Below are 15,000 nucleotides of genomic sequence, written 5' to 3'. Positions count from 1 at the left end.
TGGGCACAGCTAGTGTGAGTTTTATTTTCTTTCTGTAATCCAGTGCGCACCCATCGTGGACACGGAAACGTCAACGAACTACAACTTAATGCTACCGTAAGTATTTCGCGATTATTCCGAATTTGTTCACATCATACACATTTCACGTTGTTCTTTTGTGGAGTCCGGCAAAGAAACGCACAGAAATAATGTATTGCTCGAGCAGCAAGAACAATTTTCCTTTTTAAACCAATAATGTTGTTGCTTTGTAGCATTATCGTTGCTGTAGCCGTCGTCTTTTCATAAACTCCTTCGTCAAATACCTTGGCACAATAACCTGATTTTCAACTTGGGATACACGGATCTCTCAGTTGATATAGGATACAAAATTGGTGACTGTAACACCACTATCTGCATGCGTAAGCCGGTTTTCTAACACGAGTATTTATTTGGTTTTGTTTAAAAGCAGATTTATGGATGAATGTATAGTGAAAAGTTAAAGTGTAAACAAATAAAATATATATTTTTTTAAGCAGATTTACATTTAGTGCCTATATTCTTCCAGGCCAGTTGAGATGGGTTCAATATTTGTTTCGACATATTTCTTCCATGAAATGTGGAGAGCATTAATTTTGTAGAACGTGTGAACGCTTTTAAAGTTTACTGAAAGTATATTTAAAAAAAATAACCTTCTTTAAGATTTGATTTAACAACACAACGTTTAACATTCAGGATTTGCTAAGTCCGTGGTTTTAATTACTGTTTTTTTCCCAGGGCTTCGGCCGTTGTTGTTTTCCAGTTTCCCTACTGTGTACTCATTAAAATTTATTTTGTTGTTCTTTTATTAAAATGCACTTTTTTCACTTTCCTCGAGAAATAATACTCCATCTGCTTTGGTTTAGACGATCTACCGTGAAGGGAAGGACGACGTCGTATGGTCTTTTCGGCACCTCAAGAAAAACTAAAAAGGTAACTTGAGAGAAAACTGAGCAAAAGAGCTTTTTTTAAGAAAATCACAGTAACGGATTAACACAGTTTTTTCTTTAAAAGGAAGCAATTCGTAAATAAACAGACGAGACATCTAAATGGGAGAAACTCCAGCTGAATATTTTTATATCCATAGTTCTTATTGATCGTTTCTCTATTTGTAAGTCTCTGTGAAGATTTATATCTTCCGTGACGCATCTTCGTATCATATAAATGTGATATATACAAATTTGTTTCTTGTTTGGCAAACTGATCGGTTAGCAATATGACCTGACGCCGCCGCACGATTACACATCCGTTCAGTCGTCATATAATGCTGTTCTTGAACTTTGCATTTAGGACCATAGTTTGTCATTCCAAGGTTTCAACAATAGCTTCCTTCTGATGATTTTTCCCAACAGAATAACATCGTCGACAATAAAAACAAGTGACATTTGGCCATAGAAGATGAACGACGTAGCATTGTCGAAAATGTCACATGACAGTCTTTCCCAAAGGACATCCTGGCTCAAGAACGAGTATAAGAGCTCATCAGAAAGGTGGCATGAGTTCGCAAATGACACAAGCCTACATGGAATCCGTTATGTCTTCATGAAAAGGCGCCATTTTGTCATTCGTCTTATTTGGCTTGTAATATTGCTTTCCTCTGCAGGCTACTACATAGTAACAGTCTACAGAGCTTTCAACAAATTTTACTCTCGTCCAATCAACACAATTATTAGCACAAAGCATCTCACAAAAATGGAATTTCCAGCTGTGACCATCTGTCCTCTCAATTTTTTTGCCAAATCCAAACTGTTTGTGAAAGATGACGATCCAATTTTTGCAAAAAGTGGTTTGAACATTAGCGCATGCGCTGTAACGTCACCGGTGCGAGGGAATCGTTCTTGTGGGTTATCACTCATTTGCTGCTGTACTCCGACTGATGCTTTTGATGTGTATAATTCCACACCAAACTGCACAATTCAATACAGGCAAAGTCTTTTAGATATTCTCAAGCGATTTTCGCATCGTCTGGATTTGGAAGACTTTTATCGATACTATAGTCAAGACATGGATTCCATTGCTGGACCGTTGTGTGCTTTTGGGTGGGAAGAGTCACCGTGTTTTGCAACGAACTTTACTTCTTTTGTAACCCAATGGGGAATGTGTTACACGTTTAATTCGGGGTCTAATGGCGAGATTAGAACAGTCTATTCTGCTGGGGTCTCAACAGGACTTAGTGTCATTCTTGATGTCCAGACACATGAACACACAAGGGGAAAATATTCAGAAGGATTTAAGGTTCTCATTCATGGGCGAGGGGAATTTGTAGATGAATGGGATGGAATCAACGTTGGACCTGGACAGCACGTGGTTATTGCAGTCTCACAGAAAAGGGTAGGCATTCAGTGTCTATTTTCAGGTAGTTGCTCTTCTTCCGTCATGAAAGTGCAGCAAATTTGTGAGCGCGTCCACTGCGATTTTCAGTGAAATTTGGAAATCTGAGTAATTTTCAGGTTTTTTTCAAGTCATGGCCGCGACAAACGCTTTCAAGCACGAAGTGAGGAAGAAATACAGCAACTGAATGATACGAAACAAAAGTTGAAAGTAATCATTGAAGGCAATTGTTACTCATTTGTATTTGAGATATTTGACTTACAACTAGACTAAAATCTACGGATTATACTCGTATTTAGTTTGGTCATTTTCAGTTGTGGGGTATAACAAAACACAACAGTGAGTTTTGTTTCCCTTCGACCCTCAATAGACCAATTCGGTTAACTCAATGTTTTACCCATTTCAAATCCTTTGGGAATAAAACGTTTTCTTCCAAGTATTTCCACGTCATTTACGGTAAATTGTACAATATCATGCAAATGCAACACACAAAGAACCTGAACCCCAAGAGATCTGAATTGGGTACAACATTGAATTGGCCGAATTGTTCTATTGAGGGTCTCGGGAAACAAAACTGACTGTTTCCCTTGGGACCATTTAGTCATTAAGTGCTTATTAATCAAGGTCTTATCCAGTTCCTCCCGTTGAAACTTACTACAGAAATGTTCAACTCGCGTAACATTGGTTTTAGTGCAGCAGCGATACGTTACACCATAACGAATAAGCTTGATTTCAGTGGCATATAAATTATGTGGAGTTCGGGAAAAGCAGTATCGAAATTTATACTTCGTGTTTACTCACGATTGGTTTGGCATGGTCGCTGTGACGTCATTTGAAACCTAAAGAAAATACTAAATCAGGGACAAGAAACGCCGTCCAGGTAGCATATATTCAATCTGTTCACCAGAAGCATTCACTGGTAAAATTAAATGATTAACGTGAGTTTGGTCCATGTATTCCGGTTTCCGGAGTGGGATCTACTATACGACAACAAGAAAATACAGGTTCCCTTCTGCTTACCCAAGCCAAGTCCTGTTAAGGGGGTGGGGGATTAAAGCCTGTTTACCTCCCTTAATGAAAATCAGCATGCACCTTATTCCGCCTGTAAAGACCTTATGGCATCCGGAGAATACACTGAGGTGTAAATTCCCGTCACTTGATAAGGACGGTGCCTACTAATTCAAAGGTGTTTTTTCGCGGTTCACTGAATATGCGTTAAAATAAAAGTAGATCTTAACAAGTGTTATAGAAATCCAAAAAGAAAATTGGAGGTAACCACGCATTTTTCGAACATAATTAATCAACAATATCTGTAAAAAGCTTTAAAGTACAAAGCAATGTATGGCGTTCTTTTCCAAATTGAAGCTTGATTTTCTCTGAAAAATGCGTGGTTACCCCAAATTTTCTTTTTGGATACCGAGATCACTTGCTAAGTTCTGCTTCCTCTGCATAGTTTTGAACCGCGCAGAAATATCCCTGTATTAGTAAGCACCAACCATAGGAAATCCGGCGGAGTATCTTGAGATGCGCAAGACGTATGCGCAATAACAATAGTAGGCACCGTCCTTAAATGAAATATGTTTCTTCTCCAGACCTTTCGATATTTCGAGCAAAAGTTTCCCTTGGGGTCAAGTAGTTTGTCTTATGTCGGTAGACTGCATGAATGCTCTAGGTATCGACCTTAATAATCATGAAAAGATCAGAGGTGTATCTGTCAATAAACCTCTGCTAGCTGAGCGTGATTTCATTGACAATATATTGTAATTTAAGTGTTTTGAACATCACTGGTTTTTCCTAGTTAAATGACGTGATAAGGCAAAACATACCTGTGTGAAACCTACTTTGCACTCCTCTCTAGCAGAATGACCAAGTGATCGACGGTAACATAAGAAACCTGGAGAAGGTTCATTTTATGGGAGAGGAGAGTGTCTGCAGCACCTTCGTGTTGTTTGTTGGAAAAAAAAAACGTTTAGCAAGATTCAAGGAGGCTAAGAGATCAAAAGCTTTGGGCGCGCAGTTCGCAATGGTTGAATATTGATCAGTAATTTGATTCTTGGGTACCAGTAACCGAACCTAATGATTGAAAATTTTTATCTGTCCTTTGTAGTATAAAAACCTCCAAAAGCCTTACGCTACAAACTGTACGGAAAAGAAATTGCGAACGTTCTCTACTTACACCACAGAGGGATGCCTTTATGAGTGTGTGGCTGAAAAGGCTATCGAACATTGTGGTTGCCGCCCTGTTGGATACAGAGGTAGGGTTGTACATGACATGACGAGATGAGTGGGTCGGAAGAAATGATACTAGGAATAAGCAGGTTGAGGAGAGTGGAAATGAACAGCCTTCATTTCCGTCCCATTTTTAATCCTCCTCAGCTTCTGCTGCCTTCGTTATTCTTTTTCTAGGGCTGATTCAGCCTTCAAATAAAGTACAAACGAGGACCGTCAGCGTCAGGAAATAAAAAGCCACAAACTTTCACTTGAAAGAAATCGTATGTGACGCAGTTTTTGGTGCTGTTGTCCGAGGTTTTCTTCTTATTGGTTATCACATATGGAGCAAAATTACTGATTGCTGATCGGCCGAGACGGAGAGCATTTTTCCTTAATCACGAGGGTACTTTTGGTAATCAAGAGGGCGTGATTACTTGATCCTGATTCTCTAACAGTTGCTTATCCAGAGCAAGCGAAGTTACAAGAGAATCTTCTTCCAGATGATTAAACTACTCTTTTGTCCACATATAAAATACATGTTAAGTGCTGTTCTGTTGACAGCAACGATTTCTTGAATTGAACTTTAACCGAATAGGAGCGGGTTTATTGTCATTTGTCGCGGCACTGGACGGGCTCCCCTCAATAATTTTGGCCTTTATGTGATAAACACATAATCGCAGTGTACCTCGAGCAATGTAAGGATTAACTTCACTTGTAAATGTCAAAGTTTTCCAAATTGCCCTCGTCGCTTCGCGACTCGAGAAATGTTGTGAAACTTTGGAAATATGAGTGAAATGAATCCTTGAGTTAATTGCGTTAGGGACCATGCGATTACATATAGTAATCACATGATTTTTCTGGTGCAATTTGGAATAAATATTTTTCAAAGACGAACAAAATTGCACGATCTCGTAGGACACTGACCAATCAGAATGCTTGGTTTCTTACCTTGTTTTGCACTGAATTACCTATTTTCTGCAATGTGTTTCCTGGAAACTGAACTTCTCTTAGCCAATCAGAATGGCGATATTTTTATTATTAAACAAGAGAGTGTTCAGATGGCTGATTTATGATGTAGCGTCAGACGAAAATTTCAATGCTTTTATTCTACTTATGCAAAATCTGACCGACATGCATGCTCATTTGGCATTCATAAATGTAGGTAACGATCGTGTGCTCTTTGCAGGCGAAGAAGTGACATTTTACTGTTTTATTAATGTTTCTCTCCAGAATATCTTCCTGTTCCAACTTGTTCGACAAAAGCAGATCTTAACTGCTCTTATTTATTGTCAGGTGGGTATCATTTTAGAATTTCGTTTGCGTCCTTCTTTCTCAATTTGTTTTTATTTACAAAAAGGTAGCTTGTTTAGAGTTGGTCATGAAACTACCAAGAAACTGCTCTTAGGCCCAGGCCCTATATTCTCTTTTTGATATATTTTCTGATTCATATTGAAACCAAGCCGAACAGGTAGTTTCGAATGTTGAGAATGAACGCCTAAAACAATTCTGAATTGAGCGGTCTTTCCTCTGTATCAAAGACGACGATCTCTTGTTTTTTTTGTGTGTGTGTGTAGAATTAACTCGGAATAGCCGAACGTGATCTTTCCCACGGGCGTGTTTAAATCACGAAATGACTTTTCTAGACAGAAAAAAGTATTTTCAATTGAGTTTTATGCAATTGGTTCCTGGTTTCTTGTGGGTTTCGAAGGATCATAGTTCTCCAAGGATGACATATTCCAACTGTTGCTCTCTTGAAAACAGCAAGATTTTTTTCCTCGTCTTAATTATCTCTACTGGGTGATCTGATAAAACGTCCCTGTCAGGAGAAATGCTGTCATCTAATTCTTTGCGGACAGGGCTTCCACAGGCAACCCCCTCCTTTAAGTTACTTGTAGAACTGATAGCGTCTTTCTTTGACTGGTGACTTTTTATCTTGTCATCCTGACTTACGTAAATGTTGCAGCACCGCTTTTTGATCGGTCAGTATTTTCCCAAGAAGAAATCTCGCTCTATCACAATTCTCCCCTCGGCTCGCTTGTGTGACCAAAGCAGGCGGTTCGACTGACTCAGAAGGGACTGCCAGCAGTCTAACGAAAGAGCTCTTTTAGGCATGTTTAATGAGCTTGCGCATATCATGCAAATGATTGTGTTACAACCTAACCGAACGTAGGAATCAGGGAGTAGTTTAAGGTGATTCCCTAGAAATAGAACTAGTCATAGATTTCCAATGAAACTTCGCAAACTGCTGTAACATGTCAGGGAGATGATAAAAATGTAATAAAAAAGGGGGTCACTATGCTCGTTTCCATGGTACGACGCTGACAAATACTTTGACAATTGCCGCGGACCCCCAACGTTGGACAAAGGTAATCAACGATTAACGCAGAGCGTTGTGTCATTCTATAGTTAATTCAAGTACGTACCTGAAAACTTTTTTGGAATGCCTTTGTGAGAACTTAACACTCCAAAATAGATTTAACTTTATCATGGGCTGTTCGACTCGTAATGGCACCTTCCGTACAATCAGTTCTATGACCTTTTATGAATTTGCCAAAAAACAGGACATAATTTGTTGCTGATTTTTCCACTACTCCATGAAGACACCGTTCTCAGCAAATTTATGAAATAAAAAATGGGGGTCGCCGTACTCGTTCAGCAGACAATAGCCATTCCTTGACGGATTAAGCTTGGCGTCAGTCAATGAAAATCCACCCTTTTGTCGCAAGAAATTATGCGCAGTAGGGTTGCGCAGTGCAAAACCAAGGAATCACCTTAAGCTGCAAAAATTCCCGAATTATGGCCTAACTGTTTTCAGAAATTGCGTAAGAAATGTTCTAAAACTCTCTGGTTTCACCTTTAAAATTATCATAAAAATCCTATAATGTTAAAAAAAAACTGAGTGACATGTGTTGAAAATATATAGCTTTGATAGGCTTTAACCTACAACAGGAGTGGGGAAAAAGAATAGGAATATAATTAGGGTTGAGGTTATTTCGCCATTTGTTGTTTAAACACGCCCATTTGCCATTGTCTGACACAAAAATTTGCAGACAAAAACGTCATTACAACTTCAAGAAAGAGGTTTCTTTCATACAACACAATTCTTTCCTGAACTTTTTTGCTGTTTTTCAGTGGGAAAGGATATTGTCAAAGGTATCTCTCTGTTATAAGTTTGGGTCATCAAAAAACTGGCAATGCCATAACATTTTAATGTGTCGTTTTTCATCACTCAAGTTTCGTCGTCCTTAATTCTGCTCGTAAGGAATTATACTCAGTGATATTCTTTGCCGTTTGAATTATTTCATTCTCGTATCAAAATTATTGATATTCCTTCTCTGGTGGAGTCCTGTTTTTGAAACTTACTTCGTTAACAGTTGGTTTGTAATGGTTTCTACTATCTGTTCATTTCTATAGAGTCCTTGGATACGGTATCCTGCGAGTGTTTTGTTCCTTGTTATGAAACGAAATACACTGCTGAAGTGTCTTATTCAAAGTTCCCAGATATTGGTACTGCTGAAGACTATGTGTCGCAAGGTTACTACCCTAATGTGGAATACCAAAGGTATTGTTATGAGCACCATTGATGTTTATCGTTCCATTCATAGAACCTACTTAAATTCACTTGCTGATGCGTTCATCTGCTTCTATACTTGTTGTTGTTCTTGTAGTCGAGATATTCTCTTAAGTGATAAGATTTTGAAAGACGAAAGACACTTCAAATACATACATTTACACCACCCAGTCATGAGTTCAATTAACTGCAAAAACACGAAGCCATGTTTGTACGTTTGCGTTTGTACTTTTTTAAAGCATGTTTTTTCAGCGTCAACATACTTCGTAACATTTTCATATATCAGATACTCTGTTCATATATAAGATAGCCTGCGGAGAAAGCGTTTCCGTGAGTACCCTATTTTTGATCTTTTTGCCGCGCAAAAATGGAGCCAGACTTAACAAGCCCCATTTTTCGCGCGGCCAAAACTTAGACAATCTTCCATGATCCCAGCACTGAAACGTTTGCTTCGCAGCTTATACGTAAGCATTTCGTACACCTTACATTTAAACTGAAATCACGGGTTGGATTGTCTCTAAGGACGAAAGGAAGAAGTGATCATCCCACTTATCGGGACAATTTTGAGCCGTTATTTCTTATAAACACCTGAAAAATCTGGTTGCTTCCATGACCTCTGCAATTGCCTATAAGAGCCAATTGCTTAAAATTATCCAGATAAGAACGAGGATTACCGCTCTCTTTCATCTATAATCTGCACTTCAAATAAATACATTGGTCTCTACCGATATTTCTGTGAACGAGTTTAGGTCATAGTCGAGACTTGACAGGAGTAGGGGGCTCTAAGATACGATAACATTGTTACTTTGTGAAGTCATATCATTTTGTGTATACTAGTATTACGATCTTCTTATCCACCAGGAATAATCTCGTTCTTTTACAAATTGGATTCAAATCTCTAAATTATGAGATGCAGGAACAGCAACCAGCTTATGACAGTAACGCCTTATTTGGTAAGATGAATTTGCTTTAATTTCTAATAACCAATGAGATCGGCTTTCCCCAAACCAGTCATTCTCTAGGATAATTAAAAGCTGTGACCGATTAGAACATCAATCAGTCCTAATTTTTCAACACAAGGAGGAGTGCCTTAAAAAAGATAGCCTTTACTTATTCATTTTTATTGAGTTTTCCATGTGTCTTAATGACAAGCTGTCTGATTTTAACAAAGCGTCCATTGTTCTGACATCCTCTCTGTGTGTAGGCTGATTTGTATTCATTTCAAGGGAACTCCTTTTACGTAGTATGCAATAGAGGAGTGTTGGGTGATGTAACGAAGGAGGGTGTTTGGCTGAAGTCCTTACTTCCTTGTTTAGGTGAGATCGGAGGTAACATGGGCTTGTTCCTCGGATGCAGTCTGCTGACTATCTTCGAGTTCATCGACTTCTTTATTGGTCTCCTAGCAACGAGACGACGTCAATCAACCCACCCGGAATAACCTGATATTTTTCCATAACTACTCTTGAATCTCCTATTTAAAAAGCGCGAACAAATTTTGCGTGCACAAACATTTATTTTAATCATCAGGTCTGATAAAGTAAACTTTGTAAAGTAAGCTCCAAAACGTAGTCAATATCGATGTCGAACAGATACAACAAATGTACATTAGGAAAAAGCAAGGAAGTGGAGTGCTTCTCGAGCGATCGCATCGACGTTTAAGTAATGTCTTTTATCCCACGACTATCGCTAAGGTAATGCAGCTGTAAGTAATGCGTCAGCAAGCCACGTGACCACGAGCTCTTTGAGACTGCAGCAGTAACATGTGGATTTGGACATTATGTACATTACATAAGCGTTGATGATCTCGGCAATTATTTTGGGTAAATTTGATCGTTTCTATAATTGTACATAAGTTCTTACCCTCTACCTTTTAAAAACATAAACGGCGTCATTGCTTGCCCAGACCCTCTGCGGGTGTTCATTACCCGCGGTCTGTGCAACGACATTTTCACAGATCAAGCTATTTTTAGATGAGTTCTTAAATAAGGTTTGTCTTGCACGAGTGACCAATCTCAATCCCATGGGTAATAATTTCTCATGCAAGACTTGTGAAAAGCTGGAAAGGTCTGGTTACGCGGGAAAATCAATCTAAAAATAACTCGGTACGCAAAAACGCCGTTCCACAAATACAATATAGTCATGGACTCCTGGGGCCAGTTGTTCAAAAGCCGATTAACGCTAATCTCAGGTTAAAAGTCAACAAAGGAGTTTTATTCTCGGCTGTTACTAAAAGTGGGACGGGGACGTGAGACTTGGGACTTGGCGACTCGAGGACGCGGGGACTCGTGGACCCGGGGACTCGAGGACGCGGGGACGTAGGGACTCGGGGACGTGGGGACGCGGGGACGTGGAAACTCAAGGAGGTGGGGATGCGGGGACGCGGGGACTCGGAGAGGTGGGACGCGAGGACGTCGGAACTCGGAGACGCGTGGGGATTCGAGGACGTGATAAACAAATAACACCTGACTTTTGCGCTGAATTGGTAAAATACAATTTTTGACGGTCTACAAGTGTAAAATAATCTAATGTGCTGGAGGGTTTGTCAGACCAGTAGCTGATGATTTCCAGCGTCCATGGTTCCTCCTTGCCTATTTTACCGTGAGAGCTCTTGGTACAGAATAGTTTCAATGCAGGGGGTCTTAAACGTCGTACTGAGTTTTCAAGTGAAGCTCTGATCCTCGCAGTTATGAACGCAATTTTTGCAATTGCGTAAAGAAGTCTGAAATTCTCAGAACTTCAACGTGGTTTGAACCTGTGACCTCGCGATACCGGTGCGACGCTCTTTTATGAAAGTCAAGTAGACTACTGCACGACTGATATTCGCGAGGTTTTATCAGTCGTGTTTTAGTCTATTTGACTTTCATACAAATTTTTCAAGCATCAGTTAAAATAACATGGCGACAAAAACGCCGAGGAAAAAATTACAGTTGTATAAGTATTTTAGCTAAAGTCTTCTTCTATTCATGCAAAATTTTCAAATTATGTTTGCTAACCATGTGCCATTTAAGCCTCCGGCTTTGGCTGTTCTCATGTATTCCTCAGAGTTTGATGTGTAACAATAAACAATAAACCCAAAATAAGAGCGGTGGGAACAGAACTAGCGCCTGCCGTGGTATGAAATTTCAAGAAATATCACCGAGAAACTCGGACCGTGATGTAAATATAAAGCAAATACCGCGCGCGGGGAAAACAAGATGAGCAAACGTGGCACGGATATCCCAGAGGTTAGCGTAGAACTATATGCTTCCCCTGCGGGACTCTAACAGACACCTGAAGGGGGATCACAAAGAGCTCCCTTAAAAACCGTTTTCTACGAGTGGCCATTTCGATATGAGCCGAATCACTCAAGTGCTAGTGATGAAGAACAATCCTACACAATGAGGTTATAAAGCAGAGTGCCATGGTCGACCAGATCAAATGCTTTTTACGATCTATCAGTAAAAGGCCGCTCAGAAGGCCTCGATACATAGTATCGAGAATATTATCCGACAGATCAATGACTGCAAGTTCACAAGAGCGAAACCATCTAAAACCAAACTGAAAATCAGTTGTAAGTGATGGTAAGTGAGAAAATTATAGCAGTGAGAATGCACATGGCGCTCGAGGATTTTCGAGACAGCTAGTGGCAAAAACAGAGATAGGACGAAAATTTGAACGGTCTGAAAGGGAGCCTTCCTTATATAAGGGAAAGACGTAAGCAATTTTACATATGTCTGGAAAAATACCACAGGAAACACTCAAATTGAAAATAGAAGTGAGCGGCTATTTTGAGGAAGAAGCCACTGATCCCATCAAGGCCAACAGAAGGCAGTCGAGAAAGACTCGAGAAGACAGAATCCTCCGTAATTGGAGAAATGGAAAAAAGGTCTGATCCGACCAGGAGTTTGGAATGTACAAAATTGGTTTAAAAGTTCCAATTCGGACTCTCCGGTAGATCGCCAAGCTGAACCGACGGAGGAAGTGATGTTGGCAAAATGTTCATTAAAGAGGTTAGATATGTCGACTGGGTCACTCGATACCATACCGTCGACACTCAGATGACTTGGTAAATTAGTACATTTCGAAGGCAAAATACAACGTATGATTTTCCAAAGGTTTTTCGGGTTATCCAAATTATCTCTTATGGCTGGCGTCACGATAAAAATAACACTTGGCTCTACGAATCAAATTAACAACCCTGTTTCTTCTACATCTTGGAGGCTATTGAAAACAGACGTTTACGCTCTATAATTGCATCAGCTATTTCAGTAGTAAACCAGTCGGGCAGTTGAAGTCTTTTTACACGATGCGATTTTACCGGGGCGTGCGAGTTAAGCACGTCGTTAAAAAGACAATACCAATGATCAAGCGCATGTTGGGACCACTAAACATCCCAAGGAAATCCAGGGCGTACGAGAAAGATCATCAACAAAATTGTCAATAGAAATCGACTTACGAGAGCGAAAATGAATAATTTTATAGACGAGTCGCTTAAAATTACTTGTGGTTCTCCAAGTAACAAAAACTGGAAGATGATCACTCAATGATAAAGGTATAGTTCCAGAGTCAACAAAAAAGTCGTTATTTGAAACAAAAATGTGGTCCAGGAGAGAATTAGATATTGGTCTCGTAACTTTTGTAATGAGTTGCTGAAAGCCCAGAGCCTGGAAAACATTTTTAAAGTCCTTGGTTGCACTTGGCTTTGTGGTTTCAAGTAAGTCGAAATTCAAATCGCCCAATACCAGAGACTGTATACCTTGGCAGTCTGAGCTTGACAGCATTTCCTCCAATAAGCCTGTAAAGGCAGCGTTGTAGGAAGGCGGGCGGTAAACAAAACATACTTGACAGGAACGCGAGCGGGGAAAATGAAGCTCTAACCAAATGTACTCAATGCCATCCATCTCCAGGTCAATCTGAACCCGCGAGGTTTTTTGCGGTTATGCCGCGTGTAGCAAGATCTGCGAGGTTCTCAGTTGTCTACACGTACCTCCACTTAGAGCTGGTAGCTTTTCGTATCATTTGGACTCGATTTGCTACGTAGACATATCTCAAAATATTTCATGTTGTAAGAGTGTCAGTGGTTCCAATACGACCGGAGCGCGTGCATAAATCAGAAAAACAGGTCTCTTGGAAGAGAGTTTCAACAAAATGAGCCCCAAACTAGGCAAGAATTTGTGACACTGATGAATGATAAAGCAGCTGATATTTCGGAATCGATGGAATTACCTAGTGATAAATAACCTCGTCTAGGGGAGTAAATTTTTGACTTTGCAGAAACAATGGTTATTAACAACCTCAAGAGTTACGTGGTTGTGATCTTTGTGTTGAATTCGCAAATTTCTTGTTAAACTTTGTAACACATGAAAGAAAAAAACCAACTAACGACAACAAAAATCCGGTGTCCCGCCATCATTTTCACATAGATGTATCCTTTGTTTCGCGAATAAACACGCAAGGTACCTTGATCACGGCGCCCTCTGAATTCGATGTCACTTTCGATTTTGCGATTTACTTGTGCAGCCAAAAGTACAATAGTAATTGAACGTAGCAAAAATCTCCCATAAAGTTTTTCGATGATGGCAACGTTTTATAATCGCGGTTCAAAATTTATGTTGTTTTCATGTCGCAAATTTTTTTGCTGATCGCAAAATATTTTATTCTCGATCGACACTTTCAGAAAACGTCCTGTGTATCAAGATTTATTTACTTTTGCATCAACAATTGTTTTGCATAAAGCAGGCTAACAAATTCTGTACTTTTCTTAGTTTGCCTTTTTGACAATATGGAATATAGCGTTGTGTTTCTGCACTACCACACGTACGCAATGCGTGCCTATTTTTCCCCTTTTCTGGCAACTATGATAACTTCAACATCCGGCGGCAAGTCCACCTCGCCCCGCTCCGCATGTGATAGTGTCCTTCTTGTCTTTATCCCGTGTAACGGTTAAATTGATTTTCTCTTCTGCGTCGTCATCTGCCCTAGCGGATTAACCGAAGCTAGTATGACGTCCGCAGCTAACTTTACACACTTGGCTTGGGGAGGCAGAAGCTTTTCCTCCACCAGTTTTTCTTAATTCACGACGTTGCAAATCGTGTTCTTTCTTACTCTGGAGTTTCAGCCGCCTCCAGCATCCTTGGGATCTGATTAACGTCCTGTTTGATACCGTTTGGATTTGGGCGTTGAATTTCTTCAGGATTTCTTTTTAGTCCTTTGCCTTCTTCCTCAATGTTTTACTGTCGTATCCTTTATTTTCCTCATCTTGAAATTCTCTTCCCAATTCCGCCAACAAAAGTAAAGTGTTTTTCTCCTTTTCTGAAATGGGTTTTTCGACCGGATTTAGAAGCCATATTGAGTCAAAACCTCCAATATCAAAATTTACGTACAAATAAATCAATAAAGATTCCCTAATGAGGCATTGTTTAGACATTGACTGAAAAAAAGAACACGGTTCATTCCCGTCTCAATAATGTATTTTAAGCATCGTTTAACCATTGTCTGTCGAGAAAACATCTAAACCGCGAATTAGTGGTGAACAACGGCTAACTTAGAGGTCGCAATCGGCCAGTATTTTCAAGCCTGGGTGCCAAGCTCAAAATCTTCACAACAATTCACACTTACACACATTATGTTATTTGTAACTGAATAAGTGATACTAACTACTTTGTAGTAGAGTTAATATCTCAATTTTATTAAGTCCATGAGTTACTACAATAGAAGAGACTGAGAGAGACACTGGTAACAATTAAAGTTATCGAAGTGTTAGTGGTGACAACGTGACACACATTTCACATAAACAGCTTCGAAATTTACATATGCTTTAAACAGGATGACGTCAACGAAATCACTCGCATGAACAAACTTCTCCATGCTGAAGGAGTAAATATTTGTTCCAT

General features: G+C 39.7%; 2 protein-coding genes across 9 annotated transcripts in view; both read left to right on the top strand.

The window, feature by feature from the left end:
* Nucleotides 1-10,947, top strand: part of LOC137997430 (acid-sensing ion channel 2-like) — an 18,523-nt gene extending 7,576 nt beyond the window's left edge. For 2 of the 3 annotated variants that reach the window (XM_068843432.1, XM_068843431.1), the window contains exons 2-8: nucleotides 882-948; nucleotides 1,368-2,346; nucleotides 4,454-4,601; nucleotides 5,788-5,850; nucleotides 7,972-8,119; nucleotides 8,990-9,081; nucleotides 9,445-10,947. In XM_068843432.1, coding sequence (XP_068699533.1) covers nucleotides 1,414-2,346; nucleotides 4,454-4,601; nucleotides 5,788-5,850; nucleotides 7,972-8,119; nucleotides 8,990-9,081; nucleotides 9,445-9,566 — 1,506 coding nt within the window. In that variant the 5' untranslated portion in view covers nucleotides 882-948; nucleotides 1,368-1,413 and the 3' untranslated portion in view covers nucleotides 9,567-10,947. Of the gene's footprint in view, nucleotides 97-881; nucleotides 949-1,367; nucleotides 2,347-4,453; nucleotides 4,602-5,787; nucleotides 5,851-7,971; nucleotides 8,120-8,989; nucleotides 9,082-9,444 lie in introns of all 3 variants that reach the window. The other variant, XM_068843430.1, reaches the window with a different exon arrangement.
* A 3,980-nt stretch (nucleotides 10,948-14,927) lies between these two features.
* LOC137997428 (acid-sensing ion channel 2-like) overlaps nucleotides 14,928-15,000 on the top strand; it is a 24,058-nt gene continuing 23,985 nt past the window's right edge. For all 6 annotated transcript variants that reach the window (XM_068843420.1, XM_068843415.1, XM_068843414.1 and 3 more), the window contains exon 1: nucleotides 14,928-15,000. This exon is cut by the window's right edge. The gene's annotated coding sequence lies outside the window, so the exon portion shown is untranslated.

The sequence above is a fragment of the Montipora foliosa genome, chromosome 3 (genome assembly GCF_036669935.1).
Source record: "Montipora foliosa isolate CH-2021 chromosome 3, ASM3666993v2, whole genome shotgun sequence".
Classification (NCBI taxonomy): Eukaryota; Metazoa; Cnidaria; class Anthozoa; order Scleractinia; family Acroporidae; genus Montipora; species Montipora foliosa.
The sequence above is the reverse complement of the archived record's forward strand: the minus strand, read 5'-3'. Positions and strand labels throughout refer to the sequence as shown.